This window comes from Lasioglossum baleicum, chromosome 10, assembly GCF_051020765.1.
Source record: "Lasioglossum baleicum chromosome 10, iyLasBale1, whole genome shotgun sequence".
In the NCBI taxonomy this organism is placed as follows: domain Eukaryota; kingdom Metazoa; phylum Arthropoda; class Insecta; order Hymenoptera; family Halictidae; genus Lasioglossum; species Lasioglossum baleicum.
Window position 1 is genome coordinate 8,180,042 of NC_134938.1, and position 17,448 is coordinate 8,197,489.

Genomic DNA, 17,448 nt, shown 5'->3' on the forward strand with positions numbered 1-17,448 from the left:
AATTTTCAAGGAAATACAAGTTTTTGAGGTACACGTCCATCATTTTATTTTGCTTTTAGATTTTTACATCAGATTCGTAATCACAACGACCCGAAAAATATGGGAATACTAATTTGGGTAGAAATGGCACCTAGTTTTCGAGTTACTCATCCGCCATGTTGAATAAGCCATTTTAGGTTCTGCAATTTTAACCCGAAAAATGTGGGAATACTAATTTTCAAGGAAATACTATTTTTTGAGTTTTACGCCCACGATTTTGTTTTTTCTTTTAATTCTGTCATCAGATTCGTAATCACAACGACCCGGAAAATAAGGAAATACTATTTTTTGAGTTTCACGCCCACGATTTTGTTTTTTCTTTTAATTTTCGCACCAGATTCGCAATCCACGAGACCCGAAAAATGTTCCCGAAGAAAGTTACACGCCCATGATTTCGTTTTCAATTTTGAAAACTCTGGAGTATCAATTTTGAACTAAATTGGAGTACTTGGAGTACTCCTTGGTGTTTCGGCCACGTTTTGGCGATTCGGTCCCCACCATGCGTTCTACTGGAAATTGATGGTACACAAAGCCCGTAATTCCTTTTCTTATTACGCTGTCCTATTGAAATATAGCCGGCTGTGTTTTTTGTTTTGTCAGTGGTATTTATCGCCACTGCGTTGACCGAGTGAGAGCCATCGGACGAATTCTGCCATTACATTGTAGTTCTAAAGCCATTAGGCGATGGTCTAATTGCTGGTACTTGAAAAAGTAGGTGCAGCAATGTCTCGATATATGTGTAGGAGGTGTGCACGATATTTGTGAGAAGTTTATCCCCTGCTGCACCCTTATGGTGCGTTGTATTTCAACTATTAATGGCATAGTGATTATTGTTTCGGATGGTTGATCATTAGACAGCGGATTTTATGCATTTATGAATTTAAAATTACTTTTATGTAATTTTCAATCTATTCAACATATTAATAAATAAAGAATGATGATCCACTTTCTATTGATCGTTTGCTTTCCAGCTATTGGCACTAAAAGATCGGAAGGCTTTTTCGACAATCCAATACTCTCCGAGGCAATTGCATCCGTGTCCAAACATGGCAGACCCCATTGCGCTCTCGAAATCTCTTTCCCACCAGTATATCCTTTTGGTTCTTCTGCCTCGAGCGGAGTGCAAACAGAGAGCTGATGTGATTATGGAAACAACGATCAAATTCGTTTGAAATGGTTTTAACAGACATGCTAGCGAACGCAAAGTATGTATAGCGACCATGCGTGTGTGGCATATACAGGGCAACGTTCAAGGTAATCGTTGGAATCCGATTAATGAAGATACAAATTGCTGTGCTAGTTGAATCCTTACGGTATGCCGATAGACTTTTGAAGTTCAAGAATTGCTCTATGCAAAGAGACTAAATTTAATTGCGGGATCGAGCTTGCGATTCCCACCGAGAAGAAAATATTAATGAAGTCCCTCTTCCGTGAACGACATTCGTATTTCCGAATGAATGTTTCCACCTTGGATTTTATTCTGGGACTCGTATAAAGAAATGTTTGTAATTCAAATTGACATCAATAGTACAACAATTTCAATTTTTTCTAAATCAAATCGCACAGTGTACACTATTGTAGAACTGATTATTTTTCTAAACAAAAAGAAAAAGAAAGGAAGGTATTCTTAACTTGAAAGTTAGATTGTTATCATATTATTGCAAAAAATCCTTACGGTGTGCCAATAAACTTTTGAAGTTCAAGAATTGCTCTATGCAAAGAGACTAAATTTAATTGCAGGATCGAGCTTGCAATTCCCACCGAGAAGAAAATATTAATGAAGTCCCTCTTCCGTGAACGACATTCGTATTTCCGAATGAATGTTTCCACCTTGGATTTTATTCTGGGACTCGTATAAAGAAATGTTTGTAATTCAAATTGACATCGATAGCACAACAATTTCAATTTTTTCTAAATCAAATCACACAGTGTACACTATTGTAGAACTGATTATTTTTCTAAACACAAAAAAAAAAGAAAAAGAAAGGAAGGTATTCTTAACTTGAAAGTTAGATTGTTATCATATTATTGCAAAAGCTCGCAGTGTTTGGATACAGCAAGAATTAGGATCGCTATATTTTCTGTGAACAATGAATCTCTTCCAATGATCAATAAACACTGCGAATTATTGCTTTGATTGTAATTCAGAGGTCTCCAACGACCGCTTTATGGCTGAAACAATAACAATCTTTGGTAAAGTGTATAGCAATAGGATTTAATGTCTGAAAGGTAGATCTCCAATGGCTCAGCTGTTGAGGCGATGGTTTCGCAATCCGTAGGGCCCGGGTTCGAGTCCCCTTGTATGCTTCACGTTCTACGATTTTCCCAAAGTAGTTTTCCATCGATTTTTCATGCAAGTTTAATCTCGTTATACGCATACCATTACGTGTGACATGGAGAAACCAACTTTGCTAGAATAAAACTGGGGTCATTGAGCCGATCTTCGAAATTAGTTGGATATCGGTCAAGCTGAGCCCAAACATTTTTTTGAATTCGATTCAATTAAATTCCTAGTACGAAGAGAAACTTATTTATTTTACATCTACATTGGGTTTAATGTTTAGTGGATTCTGTTTGAAATTTTCACCACGTGTCTGAATCGATCTTATAAGGGTCGAGAGTCTCAATTTACATTTCAATATATTTTCAGCGAATAACGAGATCTCATTATTTTGATAAATGACGTTTTCAGGTTTTTAGTTTCATATTATGTTACAATTATAGACTGGAGATCTTCATACACATTCTTATTCTTATTGTCATTGAAGAGTTTCATTGCTAGTAGAGCTACAAGAAAAGTGTGCCCTGCCTGCATACAGATCCGCAGCGTAGTAATCAACCGTGAGCAATCAGTTGATATAGATTATTCAGGGTGTTCCGCCTAAAACAGGCCGCCTGATTGCCTTCTCTAATTTCTTGAGCAATTTAAGTGATTTCAAGGGGCGAATCAAATGCGGCAAAAACTGGAAATAAAACAGCACATCCGCGTCCCTTCATGGAAACTGATTCAACACATTTTTTGATTCCTAAATAAATTTAATCTCGTTATTTTTATAATACACATCTTATGAATTAGACAGCGGATTTTATTCATTTATGGCAAAAATGGGTAGGTGTAATTTAAAACAGTGGAATCATTAGGAACATGTTAAGAAAGGTTTAGTGTTAAAATAGCTCCGACTGCGAAGGGTTAAAATAAAGCACTCCGAAACAAGTAATTGATGACCACCGTTAAATCGATTTCATTCTTGATGAAACATGAAACGAGTGTTAATTTCGATATTTCCCTAATAATTCGAGAATCCGGCATAATTAGTCTGTCTGTTTGAAGTGAAATCATGTATAAATCTCCTGGTGATCAGGATCACTCCTCGGGCTACAAACAAATATTCGGTATCCTAGAAACCTAATTTCCCGATTGTGTTGCGCGACGGACAACACGAATGCCTCCGCGCCGCGTTGTCGGTGATGCAGCGAATGCATAAGTAATGGCATATACGATACTCGGTAAATGGTATTATAGGCGCGCGGCTTTAAGGTGATTCGCGAATCGCAGCTTTATTGCAGACGCCGGAAAAGTCTGTCGAATCGCACTCGCCGCGCGTGTCCGTGACACATTTGCGAGCGAGTAACGCCGGTCGCTCTCTCGCTCTCTCTCTTTTTCTCACTCTCTCTTGCATCGTCCCTACATTTGCACCAGTTTTCCAAATGCGCTTTCTGGAGCGTGGACGCCGCTTAATCATTTTTCTATACCCATTACGCGAGGTGACATCGTTGCAGAAAGTAGATGACAATCGATAACCCCTTGCACGTAGAACCGACGCACAGCGGCTCGATTAGGGTCCTTGTCCCTATTAGCAAGCCCTTCCGTATTAACCCTTTGTCATCAGAGCTATTTTAATTTGCAAATTATACGTTTCTTCCGACTAGACAATTTTCAATTTCTGTAGCCAACTTTGAGAAAGTGGAAACAAAATCTAATTCTCGGTAGCCTTTGTAGATCTGGAATTAATAAAAATCGTACTAAATTCTGTGGAATTTTATATTGTAGATGTTTCATGAACATTATCAAAGCCATAAATGCACAAAGATCCGCAGTCTAGTTATAAATACATGTACAAACTTTCATCGAACTCGATCAAGGTTGTTATGAAACATAATTGATTGAAAATAGCAAAAATGTAGTCGCAAACACGAAATTCGAACATTTTTACATCTTAAAATGCCCATAGCTTTTTTATGTTCTAAATTTTCATTAGAAGCACAGATAAAAAATTAAGAAAACAACTCGAGCTGTTGTGGATCCAATTTTGAAAAAGTTATTCGTTTTTAAAAGGTGTACGAACACTTTGTACACCCACTGTATATGATTTATTTCATTTTATCGATACGAAATTGGTATGATACTTAAATTGTGCAGTAATTGATTAGATACCGACATATTTGATAATGTAAACAAATTATCCGGTAAATATTTTATTGCTAGATTCTTGGATCTAGCCCACCACGCGCCGTTGTACTCGGGAACCTTCGATTGTTTTCCTTCGAGGACGAATCGATCCATTTCTTCCCCCACTCGTCTTCATTCCGATTTCTTCGAATCTCCTTAGACTTCGCTCGAAGTCCTTGAAGTTCTTACTTCAAGCCCTGCCTAAGGTGCATCGAAACGAAATTTAAGGGAAATTGCGTTCCCGAACGTTGAACTACGCTTGTAATCTCCGTTCTACGTCAAATCTCTATTCGATGACACCCCGGCAGCTTATGTTTCTTCCCGAGAAGATTGAAGCTGAGAGGAGAGGACTCGCGACCAGTTTTGAATACCAATCCCACACTTCTGCGAACACCGAAAGTTTTGTCTGAGATTGCATTAGCGTTAGAAAGTCGAGTCTCTTCGGGTTGCTTTATGGAAATGATAGTCTTGCAGTTCTTGCGCTGAACCTTGTATTACAGCTTGTCCTTTCGAGTTAGAGTAACTTAACGCGCAGAAATGTTAAATTAACGTTTTTATTAGGGATATACTTGAATTTTCTACAAAAAGTCTGTGTTTCCTTTTGGTGTGTACAGCGGTTTAATTCTTCGTTTCTCGTCCTGTTAACGAGCAGCAGCGTAAAATAGCGGAGACCAATTAGAACGGCTATAAATCGCTGGAAAGCAGGTCATCCATCAGCAATCGAAGATGAGAAATTTTGTGAATGCATAGATCCAAGCCCACGCGCAAAATGTGCTGACGCGGCTGTCTTACTTTAGTCTGATGAATCCACGATATAAGAGAGTAACGTTATTCCCCTTAATCTAAAAAATTAGAAAGTGATGTCCGTAAAAAAATTCATTTCTTATGTACAAAATCGTAGCTGGGTAAAATAATTCAGTGACCTGTTTTAGGTAGAACACCTGCCATTGTAACCAATTAATAAACGTAGAACACTAACCACCTGGGACCATCGTATCATCCTCTAACATTAAAAAGATTGGAAAGTGGTGTTCGTAAAAAAATCATTTTTATGTACAAAATCGTAGCTGAGTGAAATAAATCAGTAACCTGTTTTAAGTAGATCACCTGCCATTGTGACCAATTAATAAACGTAGAACAGTAACCACCGGGGACCATCGTATCACCCCCAAACGTTAAACAAATTACGAAAAAATTATATATAAAAAGGTAGCATGGTAGAGAGGGAGCGATATTGAAGAATTCATGTAAAGAAATCAAGGTGACCTTGCAATCTCCGAAACGCTTTCACGTACACAAACAATGTTTACATCACAATATTTTCCCTCCGATACCATGCATCTTTGTATACAGGGTGGTCTACCTAAATATCTCCTTTATTTGTGATGACTAGACCGCGGATGTTTATGCAATTTGCAAGTTTTGTAGAAAGCGGAATCAAGTAAGATCCTGTTTTCGGCGGTAGTAGCCTTTGCAGATCTGAAATAAATGAAAATGGTAAATTCTGTAGGATTTTATATTCTAGCATTTTTTGAAAATTTTCAGGAACCATGAATGCATGAAGATCCGCAGTCTAGTGATGACATAATCATATTACAAGGTGAATGCTTTGCAAATGTTATTTTTTCTCAAGGACCCCCTCCCCCCGGAGTTTTCAAGGTCATCGATATTCTTTTTCTTGTAAATGTACATTTGCTTTCCTTGCGTATTCCAGTTGACATTAAAACGCATTCAGAGATATTAATAACATGATCTTGAAGTGAACTCTGTGAAGACCCATAAATCGTACATTAATAACTGATAAACTAATTTTTTTATATTTTTGACTTCGACCACTTTCGTAATTAACACTAAATTAATTCTATATAATGTAGAAATAACAAGCACTATCTAAAAAAAAATCGAAGACTGAAAACTCTGGGGAAAAATGACGTTAAGAAAAAAATAAAATTTGCAAAGCATTCATCTTGTGATACCATTTATTTATGTCATCCAAAGTAAAGGAGATATTCAGGTGGACCACCCTGTACATATTTTGTGCACCTTGTACACAGCGGCAGCATTAATATTTAATATACGGCCGAATAGATAATTCAACAAAGCTATTTACGATTTAATCGAACAAGTTCGACCGGGGGTGGGTGGTGCACGCTATTTTCCATTTCGAGAACGTGCCACCGACTCTGAACCGATTCATCGTGGGGGTGGTACAACATTGCGTTCCTCGGGCGACCATTTTAGGGCTTCCCGGTGCGAGTTGCGTTTCACGAGGTCAGATGATGCACCATTGCATCAGAACCGGGACGAAACGCGAGTTGGGGTCAAACACGACGAAGTAGGTCTGTGAAACGATCGCAATTTAGCGGAGCGGGAAGGTAAACGATCACGCGGAGAAGCACACAGAGAATGAGAGGTGGGGGAAAATAGAAATTATGCTGGCCACGTAAAAAGCGCATTCGTCGTGCCAAACGGCGTGTCCTCGACCAATCGTTAACGCGTTTCACCGCGAAACCTGTAACGCAATGCCGTTGTGTGACGATCGAAGGTGAAGGACTGCGACGAGGCGGACAGAGTCTCGGCAGCGTGCACGACCACGAAATCGGACGCCGAAGATAGCCGGAAGGGATCGACGGCCACGGGTTCGTTGTACAACGACGAGGAGGGCACCGGCACTAGGAAGAAGAAGAAGAAACGTCGGAAAACAAGGAACAAGCAGCAGTTGCAGCTGCATCATCTGCAGCATGACCCGTCGGCCGTCAATCAACAGACGGTAGTGAACCTGGCGTCGTCTTCGGACGAAGTCGAGGCGGTTGGCGAATGCTCGAAACGGGACTCGTCCAGCAGCCTGGGTGGCGCCAGCAGGCACACCTTCCGGGAGTCTTTGCTCACAGTCCTCGGCAAGCTGGTGATCTGGAAGGGCACCAGGTACCGGTCGGCCACAGCCGCGTCCTCTTCGTCCTCGGCGCCACAGAACTCACCGCCCCCGACCGAGTGCATGGGCCGCAGCACCTCCTTCTTTTCCAGCGGTGAGTCTTCGCGTTAGCTACCCCGCATCCCCCAGAACTCGGGGAATTAGGACCGGTATGATTTTGATACCGGTTGATCGCAGTTCACCCCTTAAGGGGGTAGACTCTCGTTTCCAGGATTACAACGGTGCGGGTTGCGCCTTCTCATTTCTCGATAATGCAAAGGTGAGGTTTTTCAGTAGTCGAAAAGCTAGATAAAATATTAATCTAGGTCGCGATCGTCCTCAAAAGTCATATTTTTACGTTCACAAGGCGTAATTTGCATTATTCAGCAGCATGTAGCTGTCACAGCTTTATCAAAATAGCTACTTGCGCAGCTGTGTGCTTCCTAATAACGCAAACTATGCCTCGTAAATGTAAAAATAGGACTTCTGAGGGCGATCGCGGCCTAGATTGATCTTTTGTCTAGCGCTTTGACTACTACAAAACCCCGTCTTTCGGAAAAACCCCGTACCCTTTTGATTTTCGTTTAGCTACCCCCGAGCTGTCTTCCCACTCTTCGAACGTTTATCTCTTTGTTCTTAAATTCTCCATAATTACGTTTCGTCTTTCTAACCCCTTGCTGTTTAGCCAAATGTCTAAATAAATAAATAGTTTTTATCAAAGAGACAGATCAGCTGGGGTCAAAAATGTTGGCCGTTCAATTTGGTCCAAAGGCAGTTCCGACCATCTTAGCTACCCGCGAGCAGTCTTGCCACTCTTCGAACGTTTGTCTGTTCGTTCTTAAATTCGCCATAAGGTCGAACGCACTTGACCCCGTTCTCGTAACGGCCGGACTCCATAAAAGGCACTTGTTCGCGTAAAAGAAACAGTCGATTGCGTCGGAAGTACTCGTCCGTGTTGTAATCAGATAGCGGCGGCGCGGCTTGATGTTGTAACGTTTGCAAATTTCAGCGTCCATTTAGATGAAGCGGTTACGATAATGCGGGGAGAAGAAAAAAAAGTGCGGTGCGTTAGTCAACCCGGTTGTCGCCGCCTAATCCCGTAATCCGTTTTATTTGTAAAATGCAAACCCCCCTCCTCCCACCGTTCTCGTTACGCAACGCCGCCGTTGACCACATCCGCGCAAATGAGCTCGCGTCCGCCGCTACGGCTTAACGCTTTTGCTTACCCGATTTTAATTGCAGTTTCACATGCGATCCGGACTATCTCGTTTTGCAATTACGATAAATTATTACTTCGCACCGCCGTTTTCACGGGGTGGCTCCTGCGTCTCGCGGCGGTTCCCGCCCTTTCGTAACCCCCTAAAAGATTCGCAATCGTGTTTCACACTGTTACGAAAGCATCTTCCAAGAACAACACATCAATTTTATAACTAGACAGCGGATTTTATGCATTTGTGACAAGAATGAGTAGGTGTAGTTTGAAACATGAAACACATTAGACGAATTTAAAAATGCTGTTATATAATTGTGAACCTATCGAACGTGTTAAGAGAGAAAATTTTCTATGCCCTGCTTGTTGCAATTCAGGTGGAATATTTTTATTTGACATAAAGATCCGCTGTCTATTTATCACATCAATTTATTTGAACCAAAGAAGCTTGGTTTTAACTTCTGTGCTCCAGTTTACTTGTATAATTATCATAGCCTTCACGCTTGGACTTACACTGGTTCGTTCCTCAGCCCTCCGTTTAGAACTCGATTATTAACCCTTAGCACTCGACAGCGGATCTTTATGCAAAATAAAAATGTACCTGGATTGCAACAACCTGAAGCGAGGTGGAAATTTATTTTCTTCGTTAATACATTTAATATGTTGAAAATAACATAACAGCATTTCTAAACTCGCCTAATGTTTTCGCTGTTTCAAATTACACCTTTTCATTTCTGTCATAAATGCATAAAATCTGCTGTCTAGTAATGTAAAATAATTGTTACGTTATTAAATTGTTTTATACCAGATAAACTACTAAACATTTGAGTATTGCGTGAGTAAATTGCATCAGTTTAATATGCGTAAAATGAAAGTACTCTAGGTCAGAAAAAATGTTTAGTTTTCATGTTAAAATAGCTCCGAGCGCAAAGGGTTAAGAATCGCAAAGAAAAATCGTTTATTCTGCAATGTACAGTGGATCAAGCCGTCTGCACAGATTCTTCAAGAAAATTTGTTCGCCGAAATTGTTTAACAGTGGGACTGTCAACTCCTGCGTTATTTCTTCCATAAATTCGACGGTGTTTGACCTCTCATAATTCCCGCGAGAAGGAAGACAAGAAGCGTGGCTCGATTTTGAAAATCCCGCCCCACTCCTGTATAAATAGAAGAGACCGGTATATTTTTATTCCCCATATAACAGCCGGCGACGAAACATTGCGCGACCGTAACCGTCGAAATAAAAGACTCGAATTGTTGCCAGTTTTCGAATTGTTATCGTGTCGCAACAATGGGCTCACGTTGTTATTTCGTTTCGTCGGTATTTCATTTGCGGAGACGGCGTACGGTTGTTTCATTCATACGTAATACTTAATTGATACTTTCACTGGCTTCTGTGATTCCGACCTAGTCGGCCGCTAATAACGGACTGCGAAATTATAATCGGCGCACGTTGCGTTACGCGCGCGCGAGCAAGCGACCGTATGAAAATGGCGGAAAACAGCGTAATCAGTAGAGATCGTGGTTTTGAACGTGTATTAATAACTAGACTGCGGATCGTTATGCATTTACGGCTTCTAGAAATTTTCAAAATATGCTAGAATATAAGATTTTTAAATAAGATTTTATTTGTTCCCGTTTTCTCTTAAAATTTGCCTGCAAAAATTAATTATTGCATAAACATCCTTACTCTTTAATAGTCCATCCATAATGCATTCTCATTTTAATTTGTATAATTTTTAGATCAGTGATATCAATTTACGTATATCGAGACAATGGTTTCCCAAATTTCGCGGTTGTCGGTACAACAATAAATTTATACATCTAAGCATCATAGAACCGGCAAGAAAAGATCTTTATGTGAAATAAAAATTGTCTGCATCGTTCGCAAGCAATAGAAACTAAATCGAATGTTATTTCTACCCTTAATGATTTTATAGAGCAGAAATCGTATATTGGCTATAGTCTTCTTAACTTTGCTATAAATGTATAAAGATTCGCAGCAAAGATCTTGGAGTAGTTGCTCCAGAATGGTGTTTTCAGAACATAAATAATAAACTAGAGGGCTAGTTGATTACATTTTTTCAATGGGAGTGGTTTCCTAATTAATTTCTCTATGTATTTTATATACCCATGTTTTTTGCTTTCGAAAGTTAGTAACTGTATCCTAAAAATGAACACGAATTACAGTGCGGATACGTCGATACACGTGTATTTAAATGCACGTGAAATCGGAATCTCTAATAATCAGTTGCCTGCATCGAACTGGAGATAAACACCGTGAAATGAGAATCATCGATCGAACGTTTCGACGAGAACCGCTTTTTCGAAAATGCACGGTTTTCGCACGGTCGAGAATCATCAATCAATAATACAATGTGGTGTTGCTTTTCTTTTTTCAGAAACGGAGAGGAGAATTCGCGCCAATAATCGCGAGTTCAACTCACAGTTTAATTATGCGGTAAGATTACACTCCATAATGTTCTGTTGGCGGAGTTAATTAAGGGCGGCGCGCGGCGCGTCGTCCACTTTGAGAACGACAAACGGACTTCCGCCATTGTATTTTCTTTTTTAGAACAACTACATCAAGACGTCCAAGTATTCGGTTCTGTCGTTCCTACCATTAAATTTATTCGAGCAATTTCAACGGCTCGCCAACTTTTACTTCCTATGCCTGCTGGTGCTTCAGGTGATCCCCGCTATCTCCTCTTTGACCCCCATCACTACAGCTATACCCCTTATAGGGGTGCTCATGCTCACTGCCATCAAAGATGCTTACGACGATTTTGTGAGTATGAAAGACACGCGACAACTACACGCTTCTAGACCAAGGAGTGATTTCTTAACGATCTTTCCGGCCCACAATATTTATCACGACTTCCCTTCCTCAATCTTTCTGTCAATGCCCAACATTTTCCGCGAGATTCGGTAACGTTGTCCTCGCCAGACTTCATTGTTTCGTGAAAGTGGTCTAAGTCAAAATTAAAAAAAAAAGAGCTTATCAGTTATTTCTAGGGATGGGATCAAGTACCTCGCAAACAGGTTCGATCTTTGATTGATTGAATTCGAACTCTCTATAAGTACTTCGAAAAACAGAAATAATACTCCTATACTCGAACCTATGCCAGACTGTTTCGAACCTTTTACAAGTATGTACTTTGGTAAACGGAAATAATACTTGCAAGTATATTCGAATCTTGGTCGAACAGATTCGAAACTTTTATGAATATCGTACTGGAAATTCTTTGATTTTTCTAATCATTATTTTTTTTTACCTTTAAAATCAATTATGTTGTCCTCTAATGCATAATTTCATTTAACATGTATCGCTATAATAATTATTCTTAAATAGTTACGAATTAAATAAAGAAAGTGCTTAAAACCTACTATGCAGTTTCTGATTTCCAAGATTCGAGTACTACTTGTGAAAGATTCGAAAGATTATTTTGCATAAAGATCCGCAGTCTAATAATCATTCAAGAAAGTAGAATTTCTATATTCGTCAACAAGAACGTACAGCAAATGTCGAAGACTTTATTCACATAATGATTGAAATTGCTTTATTTTAAAGACTACCCAATAATTTGTGCAAAGAAAATAAACTGGAAAGACATCTTCTAAATAATCCATTGTTTTAACCACTTTTCTTAAAACACAACTTCGTTTTTTTAAAAATGAAAGTAACTTTTGCTGCTAGAACGAATCTAAATGATCCTGGAATCTCGTTGCGACTTTCATTTGTCCCATTATGCACTGCAAATGAAGTCTGGAGTAAAATCCTGAATCAAGCAGAAAGAGTTTGAACACAAAGGGAAGAAAGCGAATATAAAGGAAAATATAAATTCAATTAATTGTTTGTGCACAAGCTTGTGAAGTGGTTTTAAAACATTAGCCAGCAGAAGCCTTTGTATGGGAATGCTGTGTCTAAAAGAGGCTTGGTAGTTTTCTTTGAAACGGTAATTCATCAAAAGGCGTTGAGAAGACATTTACAGCTACAGTTATGTATTGTAGAAATATAAAAAAAAAGATTAATAATATTTATTACTAGACAGCGGATCTTTATGCAAAATAAAAATGGTTTACCTGAATTATAACAAACTGAATTTTTAAATTCTTTTAATGTTTTCACTGTTTTAAATTACACCTACTCAATTTTGTTATAAATGCATGAAGATCCGCTGTCTATTTATTACATTCTTTTCGAAGGGAGAGCGCTCAATTATTTGTTTCACTTTTAACACACTAGATTTAACCAATATTCTTAATTTGCGATTATTAATATTGTAAAGATGCTCTCTGAGAAATTATTTACTATTGGAAAGCTGGCAAAAAATTTGGATAGACAAATTCTTGTTATGTTTATAAAATAATGTGAAATAGTTATTTCTCTACCTCCGTAAACCTAGTGTTAAGAATTGTTGAGAGAAGTGTTCCGTGTAATATTAACTTAAATGCCCATACAACAGTGTTAGCCGAGATTGTTAGAAGTAGCTAACCACCATTGTACGAGTATGCGAACGTTTTTAAAAAATAAACGAAGTTAAAAGGCTCAGCTGGTCGTAGTTGGGTTTAACCGGTGTGCATAATGCATCCCATGCATTCCTCGTGTCGGCCAGCTGAAAAATGCTCACTTAACTTTCTTAAGTGGAAAAGTGTTACCTCTGTTTATGTTACGTGAGAATGGTTGCGATAATGAATTCATTGATACTCTCAATTGCTTACTCGATCCGTCGTGGTTTCACACAAACCTGAGATGCCTCATATGGAGTTATTCTTAAATACACGTGCAAGCGAGATATACATATCCTCGAAGCAGAAACGTTATTTGATCAGATACCTTTGATTCAATTATAGTACGGTTATTAAGAATTAATTACTCGAGGAGAACTGCCATTTTTATCGTACCACGATCTCGCTTCCAATAAGAACTGTGCATAATTCGTGTGTAACCTTCAACTTCACTTCAATACCCGCAATTTTCATGGATCTGCACATTATTATTTTATCATCTTCACCGTGCAATTATACTCTTCTACTTCAATTTTTAAAGATCGTCAATTATTACTAGACAGCGGATTTTATGCATTTATGATCAAAATCAGTAGGTGTAAAATAGTGAAAACGTACAAGAATTTAAAAGATCGTTATTTTATTTTGAAACTATTAAACATATTAATTGTAAGAAAAAGAATAAATATTCCACTCCAGTTTATTTATATTTTGCATAAAGATCCGCTGCCTAATTATTACCATTGTCAATTATTAATCGTATATTTTATTTGCAACGAGAATAATCCAGTGTAAAAACACAGTCTTTATTTTTGGTTATTGGAAAATAAGCAAATTGCAATTAGAAGGAGATAAAATATTGAAAGTAGTCCAAGTGAAAATTTAAAAAAAATGAGTTTATCAATTATTTCAAACTAAATGAACTGTTAAAAAATGAACTATTGAGAAATCACTCCTTGTTAGAGTCGCATTTTATTAAGAAATACTGTATACGTATGAAATTATTAACACTTTATCTGCCGGAAGCCTTATTGATAAATAGTAGCAAATGGAAACTTAACTTATCCATGATTAAATCCTCAGTCATGGGCCATAGACTTCCAAAAATAACGGAATATTCACCGGTAGATAATGTGCTAAGAATGTCCTCGATAATGCTTATTGATATACAAAATGTATTCCAGCAACGGCATAGCAGCGACTCGCAAGTGAACAATCGAAAATCCCAGACTCTCCGAGGTACTAGTCTGAGAGAAGAGAAGTGGTCGCAAGTCCAAGTAGGCGATGTAATCAGAATGGAGAACGATCAGTTCGTTGCTGCCGACGTCCTTCTTTTATCTACTAGTGAGCCGAACGGTCTTTGTTACATTGAAACTGCGGAATTAGATGGGTACGTATCAACGCTGGATACTCGTTAAATCGTTACCGACATCGATTAACAACAATAGAATGACAATAACAATGCTACTATTTCAGGGAAACGAATTTGAAGTGTCGGCAGTGTTTACCTGAAACTGCCGAGATGATGGACAACCATGAATTGATTGGTCAATTCGATGGAGAGATTGTTTGCGAAACACCTAACAACTTGCTAAATAAATTTGATGGTACACTTACGTGGAGGACACGAAAGTAAGTCATCAGTCCATTACCAACTCAAAATGATCAAGTTCCATTGAAACACTTTTAAAAGTATTCAATGTTCAAAATTGTTTGAGAAATACCAGACTAGTATTATAGTATCACTTTAATTCGAAAAATTAATTGGCGACTGAAATACACAAGGCTTTAAGCACATAATCACATTTCTCAAACAATCTAATAAAACTGCACAAAACCACATAAAAAATAATAAACAATATAGATACACAATAAAAAATATATTTATTGTATCCAAAGTTTGTGCTAACAGCTGTAATAGATTTTTAATTATTTACAGTACAGTCTTCCCTCGCATAGTGTCAATTTCGTCTCTACGGATAGTGTTACTTTTTTATCGATCGCAATGGTAACGCAAATACAAAACGCTTTCATTTTTTATTCTTTATTTCCAGAACCCTTACTAATATATTTGTGAGATTTATCTGGTTAAAAAAGTCCAAACTCGACGGAGTTTCAATCATATTTACCTATATTATAGCGAGTTATGAGCACACTTTAATGAAGTAAATATCATCTAATCATTTTAATTAGAAAAAATTCACAAATACGCTGGCAAAAGTTCTGTAAAACAAGAATGAAAAATAAAAAAAACTTCCTATTTGCATTGACATTGTAATCCAGAGGTCGGCAAGAAGTGCTCCATAGTGGAATAGGCCTACAAGCATTACCATCGAAAAAAAAATGACAATAGTACCTCTTCGGTATACGTATAATGTTATAAACCTATTGGTAACGAGCAGTTTTTGCCGACCTCTGTTGTAATCGACACGCAGCTTTTGAACAGCGCCTCAACCCTCGGTCTCTGTTCGTTGTTTACGCCTGTTGCGAGCAGGGACATAGATCGTGTAGGGAACCTATTTTTTTATGACTGCGTCGACCGCGCCGAAGGTACAAGGGATGCCGAAGTTAGAGAAGGACAGTTTGGGGACTTCTAGGCCCAGTGGAAGGGGTAGGCGAAGGGACAGTGATCGCGGAGATCTTCAGGCAGCTAGATCGCGACTTTACTGTACATACCTCTACGCTTTCTGAGTAACACTATGCGAGGGAAGACTGTAATGCTTTTGCTGTAAGATTGTAATACACCTTCTAATGAATTTTCGTTTGTTGCAGATACGCATTGGACAACGATAAAATAATATTACGGGGTTGCGTGCTTAGGAACACGCAATGGTGCTATGGGGTGGTGATCTTTGCAGGCAAGGATACCAAATTGATGCAAAACTCAGGGAAGACGAAATTTAAGAGGACCTCTATAGATAGGTTGCTGAATCTTCTGATCATCGGGATAGTGTTCTTTTTACTTTCAATGTGTTTGTTCTGTATGATCGGCTGTGGTATTTGGGAGAGCCTGGTCGGCCGTTATTTCCAAGTGTATCTGCCATGGGACTCGCTGGTGCCTACCGAGCCTATGGGCGGTGCCACAGTGATCGCTCTGCTTGTGTTCTTTTCTTACGCTATTGTATTGAACACAGTGGTGCCAATCAGTTTGTACGTGAGTGTCGAAGTTATCCGATTCGTTCAGTCGTTTTTGATTAACTGGGACGAGGAGATGTACTACGCGCCCACGAACACGCACGCTAAGGCAAGGACTACCACGTTAAACGAGGAGTTGGGACAAATAGAATATATATTTTCCGATAAGACCGGAACACTCACGCAGAATATTATGACTTTTAACAAGTGTTCCGTGGCGGGGAAATGTTACGGGGACGTTATCGATGAAGTTACCGGTGAAGTCGTCGATCTCAACGAGGTGAGTCTCTTTTGTCTCTCTATCTGTAACCAGACTCGATGCTGACCATGGGGTACGTTTTGTCACCGAATCGTTTGTTATAACGACGGAGTCGAATAGTCCATTTTCTATCTTTTCTGTGTAGCTTTCAATGTGTTCTGTAATTATACCAATAGAATGTTCAAGTGAAAACACTGGTTTATTATTACAACTGAATTTACCGTGACTCGCAACGTTCACTGCACCAAACGATATTTGAATTTTCTCCTTGTCACGTAGACGCTTCACATCAGAAAAATACAAATGATTGAGTAAGCTCACGAACGAGTATGAAGCAAGGTTTATTTTCAAAGATACGTTCACTTAAATACACATGTTTCGTTTTATGGTTAATTTACGGGGTATCCCACCTGATATTAATATCCCAATTTCTAACATTGAATAATAATAATAACGTTGTCAATCAGAATGGTAATATCAGATGAGACACTCGATATGCATGATTCTACAAAGTACAATTAAGTCGTCAAGAAGCATCGGTACTCGACAACATTTCATTCATTCCATGTTTGTTATCAAGAAAGAATACAGGGTGATTCTGGCAAAAATCATATGTTATAATACATCCTAACTTTCTACGACCTTATTTTTCATGTGGATGAAGCGATGCACCCGCCAGGTGCAATTGCACTTTATTCTTTAATGCAACCCAATTTTTTTTAGTCGAGGCTCCATAAGAAAAAATATAACTCTTGGAATTTGGATTACTTTTACTTGAAGAAAATCACACACGTGCTTCACATACTAGTGCATGTGTGTAAAAAATTACAGTGCGATAGGTTCCATAGTTCTTCCAGAAAAAATTTGTAAATGTTAAAGAAATTTATCAAATAAGAATTTGCTAAAAAGAATATCAAATGTGTCTCTTGCGTTAGTAC

At 38.5% G+C, this 17,448-nt stretch overlaps 1 protein-coding gene across 10 annotated transcripts in view; it reads left to right on the top strand.

Annotated features, from left to right (window-relative positions):
* Nucleotides 1-17,448, top strand: part of Atp8b (ATPase phospholipid transporting 8B) — a 113,182-nt gene that overhangs the window by 82,516 nt on the left and 13,218 nt on the right. For 9 of the 10 annotated variants that reach the window (XM_076432058.1, XM_076432063.1, XM_076432062.1 and 6 more), the window contains 6 exons: nt 7,035-7,515; nt 11,010-11,068; nt 11,183-11,395; nt 14,301-14,506; nt 14,593-14,748; nt 15,889-16,531. In XM_076432058.1, coding sequence (XP_076288173.1) covers nt 7,035-7,515; nt 11,010-11,068; nt 11,183-11,395; nt 14,301-14,506; nt 14,593-14,748; nt 15,889-16,531 — 1,758 coding nt within the window. The remainder of the gene's footprint in view (nt 1-7,034; nt 7,516-11,009; nt 11,069-11,182; nt 11,396-14,300; nt 14,507-14,592; nt 14,749-15,888; nt 16,532-17,448) is intronic. The other variant, XM_076432067.1, reaches the window with a different exon arrangement.